The sequence below is a fragment of the Leiobunum rupestre genome, chromosome 5 (assembly GCF_980474605.1).
Source record: "Leiobunum rupestre chromosome 5, qqLeiRupe1.1.hap1, whole genome shotgun sequence".
NCBI classification, from domain to species: domain Eukaryota; kingdom Metazoa; phylum Arthropoda; class Arachnida; order Opiliones; family Sclerosomatidae; genus Leiobunum; species Leiobunum rupestre.
The window spans coordinates 70,530,550-70,539,608 of NC_143388.1; the positions used below are offsets into that span (position 1 = coordinate 70,530,550).

Genomic DNA, 9,059 nt, shown 5'->3' on the forward strand with positions numbered 1-9,059 from the left:
AAAACAGTTTTCGGTTGCCATGGCAAAACGAAAGCCCGTCACAACTTTTCCCTTGCAGGTTTTTCAAGTTACATGGAGGTGTACATTATATCAACAAAATCGGTGATTATCACCTCGGGTCGTCTCCTTGTAAGTTTAATAAGCTTGTAATTGGTGTACTTAATTAAAAGTTTTGGAATAAGAAGCTTAATCTAGGGAAATGTTCAACTCAGTAACCCTTTAAATTATAAATCAGATACAACCGTAACGTAAAACAGTTTTAATTTAAAATAATTCAACATTAGTGTGTAATAGTTTTTCAAAAAACGGCGGAAGAAATATTAGATTGGCCTAGGCTTCAGGCTCCAGTTCCGAATCTTCAAAATCTCCTTCATCTTCCACGGTCGCCTCCTGGTACTGCTGGTATTCACAAATTAAGTCGTTCATGTTCGACTCGGCTTCGGTGAACTCTATCTCGTCCATCCCTTCGCCTGTGTACCAATGCATGAAAGCCCTCCTTTTGAACATGGCTGAGGATTATACAAATCAAAATAAGAACAAGTCTGTAATTTTGTCCAATAAGTATGGCACCATTCACCGAAAATGTTTACTGCGAGCTAGAAATAACAAGACTACAGCGTACTTCCAATATGATTATACTTAGTTTACCAAATAATGTTCAGTAAAACGACAAATGTTTTTAATCCTAAATTTATAGTTCAACCCAAACCGATAAGTTTAGCAATTGAATAAAAACCACGAAATCATTTTGTTTAAGATGATCCGCGAGTTTCAAATAGTTAGGTATGAAAAAAAAGCATTTCTACTTACCTGAGAATTGTACACCAATACGCTTGAATATTTCTTGTATGGCCGTAGAATTTCCGACAAATGTACCAGACATCTTAAGACCTTTCGGGGGGATGTCACACACCGCCACTTTCACGTTACTAGGAATCCACTCGACGAAGTAGCTTCAAGAAAACTAATATTAACGCCAAAGGAAATAGAACAACTGCATGAGCCTTTGTCTGGCACTAATATAGCTCGTATCTACCCCTTCTCTGAATCGAAGTTCAGAAAGCGCACTTTGGGCGCCAAACACAGTCTATAACTGTTAAAGGGATAGAATGGTATACCTGCTATTTTTATTCTGAATACTGAGCATTTGGTCGTCAACTTCCTTCATGCTCATTCGGCCTCTGAACATCGCAGCGCAGGTTAAATACCTTCCATGTCGAGGATCGCAAGCCACCATCATGTTTTTGGCATCGAACATCTATTTGTTAAATAAAATGGTTAACTAAAACCTGTTGGGCAGTCGATTCTCCAAATAAGGAAACGAAACCATTTAGTGGGATAGATATTTATCAAGATAGTCATTGCTTTAGGGTCATTCCATGACAAAACGCCTGCCACAGAACATCCGACCCCTTTCGATTTTGCCCAAATTTTGTATACAGGGTTTTTTGGGCCTAGGAAAACGATTTTGACAGTTTCATAACGATCGGTTCAGCCGTTTACGAGATACAGCATACGCGTTTTTTCAAAAGTACGCCTTGACCCCCTAAATGTTTTCTACTATATCTAAGACATAATTATCGCAAAATCACATGTAATACCTCATTTTAAAGACAATGCGCACCCTAATATGAATATTTAATCAGAGTTGTCATTTGACGTAAATGTCATTAAAATCTGGGCCTTTAAATAATTTGACCTTTGACCTTGCCCAGACACCTCAGTCGTAGGTCAACGATTTTAGCATTTTTAAAATTCCCACTATCGAATACATAATAATCACTCAAAATCTCAAAGTAATATTTGTAGTTTTCGAGATATTAATTTTTGAAATTTACCCCTCAAATTAATGAAAATGCTATTTTATACACGAAACTAGTTGACCTACTAAATAAATTAAAAATATTATTATTTTGGTAATTTTGAGTTTAGAATATCAAATACACTCATTCTTAAATTAAGTTGAGTTATTTACATATTATTTTTAGTTTTGCATGTTATCTGTAGACAGAAGACATCACTAAATTGCTTGTCCTTAGTATAGTCTGGCGTTCAATATTATTGTAGCGTATCTTACTGCACCCTAAAATGGAAATGTGCTAGATATCTCAAGAAAACCCAATATTGCTCTTAGTCATATCGATTACGTTTTTAATAACGTAAAAATGTTTTAATATCTTTTTAATATATAATAGTTATAATTGAGTAGTTAAATATATTAACAGCGATAATTGAGTAGCGAAATAGAATTTATTTAACTGTATATTCTCGAACAAAGCCCTGAAATGGATCGAAATTGTTCGTTTTGGAGAGACAGTAGTAAATGTCATTTGCAAACACTTTCGAAAACAGTTGGTATCAACAACCATCTGTCCGAGGATGACAAATTAGTTCTTAGCAGCCGAACAGCTATACCTATGTCCAAAATAAGAAACATATGTCGTCACCATGAAGAACTTTTTATGAAAAGGTATTCAACGAGTCAAAAGAAGTGTATGAATCCTTTTGGGACTCACGACGCTGAAAGAAAGAGTGGACTAAAAACTATTTCATTGGATTTGTTCAAAAAATTAAAGTTACGAGGAATTGAAGTTATCGCTGGAAATAAGTTGTGCATCCAGTGTTTTATGTCTGCTGGAAAAAAAGTAAAGGATGAACTCCAAATACAGTTGGACGTTTCAGAAGTTCACACTGCACAAGAATCACAAGAAAGCGATTCTTTTTCATTTAGTCAACCTTGTTCATCGGGAGATGCGACGCAAGACGACAAAGCTATAGCTTTAGTGGCAGTTAACGAAACTCTAATAAACTTGGGAGAATCTCCTGTTAAAAGAAGTAAGAAATATATTCAATTTGAAAGAATTTATATATGTATACATATATAAATACATATATTTTTTAACTTTTGTACAGAAGGTTTGTCATCTCGCCAAAAAACAATTCTAAGCAGGACTAAGTTAAACGCTGTGAACAATTCATTGAAACGCAAATTAGAAGAGTCAATGGAAATTTCTCTTGATGAAACAGACGATAATATGGTTACGGACGATGTTTTTAGAAAGCTCGAAGAACATCGATTATATGAGAATATTTTGAACGAACTGAGAGATAAATTCAATAACTCCAAGACATCATACGGCGAAAAGCTTCAGATCCTGACCTTGTCACCATTTGGAATACAACGCACAATGGAGGAATTTGGAGCACCAGAATACATGGTCAAACGAAGCAGGAATCTTAAATCTAGTCAAGGAATTCTTTCGCTACCAGAGAAACATTCGAAGGGATTAATATTGACCGAAGACGTTAAATCAAAGGTCGTTGAATTTTACGAAAATGACGATAACAGTCGTATGACACCTGGACAAAAGGAGTTTGTGTCAGTTAGAAACCACGAGACAGGTCAAAAAGAACATCATCAAAAGAGGCTTGTACTGCTGAACCTGAGAGAGCTCTATAACAAATTCAAGGAAGAGCATGATTTGACGTTAGGATTTTCGTCATTTTGTTATCTACGACCACCTTGGTGTGTATTAGCAGGTTCGTCAGGTACACATTCAGTGTGTGTCTGCACCTATCACCAAAATGTCAAGCTAATGATATCAGCTCTACCGTCTCCTTGTCCTTTAAAATGTGATATCGATTTCATGGCGCTCACCGTGTGTGACACTCAAAACAGGAATTGTATGATGAGGGTGTGCAAGGACTGTCCTGGGAAAAATGGTCTACTTGAAAATGAATATTTAACGAACCTTTTAGAAGATTTTGAAAATATAAAGTTCATGCAATGGGTGACAACTGACAGCACAAAGCTCATGACCTTGAGCGAGAGTGTTGAAAACTTTTTCGACTCTTTGGCCATTAAACTACTTGAACTAACGCGTCATCATTACACATCTAAGTCGCAATCTAATTATCTTAAAAACCTCAAAAAAACTCTAAAACCTGGTGACGTAATTGTTCTCGGTGATTTTGCGGAGAACTATTCCTTCGTAATTCAAGACGAAGCACAAGGGTTCCATTGGGACAATTCTCAAGCGACAGTGCATCCCTTCGTAATCTACTTCAGGGTAGTCGAAAACGGAGAACTTAACCACTTAAATTTTTGTATTATCAGTGATACCAGAACACATACAACCAATACTGTTCACAGTTTTTTAACTTATCTAATTCCAAATATAAAAACACATGTTCCTAATGTTAGAAAGCTAATTTATTTTACGGATGGATGTGCTGGACAGTATAAAAACAAATACAACTTTTCTAATCTCTGTTGCCACAAACAAGATTTTGGTTTGGACGCTGAATGGCATTTTTTTGCCACATCTCATGGCAAGGGACCTTGTGACGGAATTGGCGGAACAGTGAAGCGTAAAACAGCAAGAGTCAGTCTTCAGCGACCAGTGACTGGACAGATTTTGACTCCAACAGATATGTTTAATTTCTGCCTATCAAACTTCGAAAATATCAAGTTCATCTATGTTAAAAACGAAGAAATTGAGCGACAAAAGGAACTTTTAAAAGAAAGGTTTTCTAAAGCTATAACAGTAAAAGGAACTCGAGGGTTTCATAAATTCGTTCCGAAATCGTTAAATGAAATCATGGTTTCTCCGTTATCTAATGACGATTCGCTAACCACAGTTAAGGTTTCGACTTTAGAATTGTCAGATACTCGAAATCAAGAGGCTGAAAACTTTAAAGTGGGAAATTTGGTAGCCAGCGTCTACAAAGGCCAACTTTACGTTGGATTAATTGAGGAAGTATCAGAAGAGTTTGGAGACTTCTTTGTAAACTTTTTGCGTCCCCCTGGTATTTCGGACAAATACACATGGCCCAGAAGGATCGATAGCAGTTGGGTGTCAAGTGAAAATGTTCTATGTGCAATTGAAATTCTTGTAGGTTTACCAAATTCGAAAGGCTATCAAATCAAAGAACACGATAAAAATAAAATTACCAAAGCCTTTTCCATGTATAAAGAAGTTTAAGCTGTTTTGTGTAAATAAAAAATTAATTGGTGTGTAAACTATAAAAATAAATGGTTTTGGTATTTCATTTTGTGTGTGGTGGGGTAAATTTCAAAAATTAATATCTCGAAAACTACAAATATTACTTTGAGATTTTGAGTGATTATTATGTATTCGATAGTGGGAATTTTAAAAATGCTAAAATCGTTGACCTACGACTGAGGTGTCTGGGCAAGGTCAAAGGTCAAATTATTTAAAGGCCCAGATTTTAATGACATTTACGTCAAATGACAACTCTGATTAAATATTCATATTAGGGTGCGCATTGCCTTTAAAATGAGGTATTACATGTGATTTTGCGATAATGATGTCATAAGATATACTAGAAAACATTTAGGGGGTCAAGGCGAACTTTTGAAAAAACGCGTATGCGGTATCTCGTAAACGGCTGAACCGATCGTTATGAAACTGTCAAAATCGTTTTCCTAGGCCCAAAAAACCTTGTATACAAAATTTTGGCGAAATCGAAAGGGGTCGGGTGTTAAAATTAAAAAAAACTAGGTCGTTTTGTCATGGAATGACCCTTTAACAAATGAATGCCTCGGTAAATATCTAGAGAAATCTCATATGAAAAGCAACAGTTCATGAACAATGTACCTGTAAAGTTAACTCCGAAACCGACATAGTTTTATAACCTTGACTTGTCCTCGCTGTGAGAGGAGCAAAACCCGGCATGAAAAAATGGAGACGCGGGAAGGGAACCATATTCACTGCCAACTTGCGCAGATCCGCGTTGAGTTGCCCGGGGAACCTCAAACAGGTTGTTACGCCGGACATTGTCTGCGACACCAAGTGATTCAAATCGCTGTAGCTGGGGTTGGATAGTTTCAGAGTACGGAAACAAATGTCGTAAAGGGCTTCGTTGTCGATGGTGAAAGTTTCGTCCGTGTTCTCCACCAACTGATGCACGGAAAGAGTAGCGTTGTAGGGCTCCACCACGGTGTCCGATACCTTTAAAACAAGGAACAGCGCGGCTTTAACGGAGAAGATGGAGTAAATTTAAATAAATCTACTTTTGGTGACGGGACGACCGAAAACGTTGCCATGATTCGATCGGGATATTCTTCCCTTATTTTCGACACCAGCAGAGTCCCCATTCCGGACCCGGTTCCGCCACCCAATGAGTGGGTAAGTTGGAACCCTTGAAGACAGTCTACACTTTCGGATTCTTTGCGAACAACGTCCATTACGTTATCCACAAGCTCGGCTCCTTCTGTGTAATGACCTTTAGCCCAATTATTACCAGCTCCACTTTGACCTTGAGGATATACGAAAAAGTTATGGGAAAAATAATGAATTAAATTAGCTACGGTTAACAAATCCTTCAACCGCTCGTTTCGGCGATGTGTTATTCACACACATCGTGTGCAGGGAGTAGGAAAGGTAAATTGAACTTGAACCAAGATGTAAAAGGTCACGTAACCAATTATTTTGAGAACAGATAAAAGGTGAGAAATTTCAAATTATGAACAGTGGCATTTATTGTTATTAGAACAGCGTCACTAATCTTAGTGAAGACACTGTTCAATCATTGCACTCTGCACCATTCACTGCGCGGCGGCTCAAGCTACGTGGCCCTAAATTAAGTTTAAATTTGCAGTATTAACAGATTCTTAATTTAAGGTCTTGAATCCCATTTTTATGAACCCCCTTTTCAAAAATGAAGGAGGTACACTGCACACTTTCCGACACTTAGGAATATGGATTAACTAAGACCAGCAATACGAGAATAGTACCGACTGCACATTTGGGAGTTGTGTTTTGAAATCCAATTAAATGCTTTTATTTGTATGGTTTAGTCAGAAAGTTTTTCATTTCACATCTACCACACGGTCCCAGATCAAGTTACTTTAAATCTGTAACGTAGAAAACTACGTTACAGTTTGAAAATTAACTAACCATGAATAAAATTGTCTGGCCTGAAGAGCTGCCCGTAGACTCCGGAACGTACGGAGTCCATGGTGCCAGGCTCGAGATCCACAAGAACGGCCCGTGGCACAAATTTACCAGCTGAAATTTGTAAGTTAAAATTTAGTTTGTTAAATAACTGTTTTGCAAACTGCTAAAAAACTGATACTGAATTTTAACAAGAAGCCGCTTGAAACTACGCTACAAATTATTGAAGTTAAGTGACAAAAAAATCATTTGCGATTTAACCAAATAGACATTGAAGATAACTTATTATTTTCAAATAATTAACATTTATTTAAACGAAGTCCAAAAGACCATTAAAAGTTTAAGAAATATTTTTAATGCGATGTTATTGATTTAAAGTCAACGAAGTCAGATTTATAACCTTTTAGCGACTTATTACGATCAAGTAAAAGATATTAACCACTAAAAATAACTGATAATGGAAATCAAAGAACTGAAGTATCAGAATTAAAACTATAATATTATCAATTAAAATTCTTTAAAAATGCAATTTAATAAATTTAAAACGGCACAGTTACCAGAGGCCTCATTGTAATAGACGTTGATCCTCTCCCGTTGCAAATCTGAAGTACCTGTGTACAGTCCACCAGGTGTAATTCCGTGTTCTTCGGATATTACTTCCCAGAACTAAATATAGTTGAACCAAAATAATTATGGTTTTTAAATAAAATCCTAGTAATTTTTACAACAAAGTTTCTAGGAGAAACATCTAGTATTGAAATAGAAAGCTTATTGTTTACTCTGACCAGAAGAATTCTAATTGCAATGTGAACTATATATTTACCATTTAAGTACTTATTCAACATTTCTTAAGACTAATTAAAAGATTCTATTTGCAATAAAACATCCGCGATGCAACATTTAATGGTCCCCAGAACGGCAGAATTGGTTTACCTAAAAACATCAACTTCACGCTAATATATTAATACTTCAGAATGAACACATTATTTAATCGGCAGTGACGGCAAATTTTCCAGGGTCCATGAAATCTTTCCAAGGGGCTTAAAAATATTTAACTGAGCTATACTTTTAGATTAGATATAAAAATTACGCGAAAGAAGGGGAGGTAGCATAGTAATTTGTATTTTAGGGCAGAATCGCCATATTTGACTTGCTTTAGGTTCTAAAACGTCTAAACGGGCCCTTAAATAGGGAAGGTGATCCCCTTACATGGTCTACTTAGCCTAACTTCCATGGAATGGCTACTGCTAGCGACCTCAAATTTACCTTTCGGAACCCATCTTTCTTGAAAAATACAAACCACCAATTTGAGCTAAATCACGTTTGTAACAAATATTTTCTCTTTTAAATCTAAAGGCATCAGTAACATTAATAACATAATTAAATTACATTAATATGAAGGTTATTTAATTCAATGATATAGTCGAAGTACATTTAATTTATTAATTAACCTTCCCATTATAACAATAGAAGAAACACTACAGCGTTATCTAAGCGAAAAACCGGATATTCAGGTTAAGGTGGCGTAAGACCAAGGTACGTAAACTTAACAACGACATTTTCGTACCTTCGATCCAATTTGATTTCCACACTGTCCAACTTGCACATGCACGATTTCTCTCATTTTGAATTGAAGAATTTAATGTTGCTAATGGCACTTCGCGGAGAACAGAATGAAACGAATGAACAATGCCAAAACCTTTTATACCGTCCGTAAAAAATGAACTTAGGTGGACTCGTTAAAATGACGAGGTGCGTAATTTTTTACTGATAGTCATATAAAAAGTAGAGACTGCAAAGTTTCATTAGACATCATTGAGAGGTTAACAAGTTGCCGAAAGGCAAAATATAAGTCCGGCGCTAGAAAATTATGGAACGTCAATTCCACTTGGTAGGGGGAAACGTGTTGATGTTTTGTGTATTCGCGGCGTAAAAAATATGGCTATGTCCCCTTAGGTAGATAGGTAGTGGCTAAAATAGACGCTATTAGTTTTTCCTCATCGTTATAAATAATGATGAATTACAATATAATTTTACATCGTTTCTTAAATTTTCATGTTTATTTAAAACGTTCCTATGAAAATAATATGCTTTTTACCACCTTAAATCTATTACCAGACGTATACTGTAAAATCTCTT

At 36.1% G+C, this 9,059-nt stretch overlaps 1 protein-coding gene across 1 annotated transcript; it reads right to left on the reverse strand.

Moving 5' to 3' along the window:
- Positions 1-282: 282 nt before the first annotated feature.
- LOC149945776 (tubulin beta-2 chain-like) lies at positions 283-8,544 on the reverse strand. Its single transcript, XM_090175819.1, has 8 exons — positions 8,488-8,544; positions 7,478-7,586; positions 6,924-7,034; positions 6,038-6,282; positions 5,622-5,975; positions 1,119-1,258; positions 811-953; positions 283-509 (listed from the first exon to the last, which is right to left on the reverse strand). Exons 1-8 carry the CDS (start codon positions 8,542-8,544, stop codon positions 331-333), a joined length of 1,338 nt encoding a protein of 445 aa, XP_090031945.1. The 3' UTR covers positions 283-330.
- Positions 8,545-9,059: the final 515 nt, after the last annotated feature.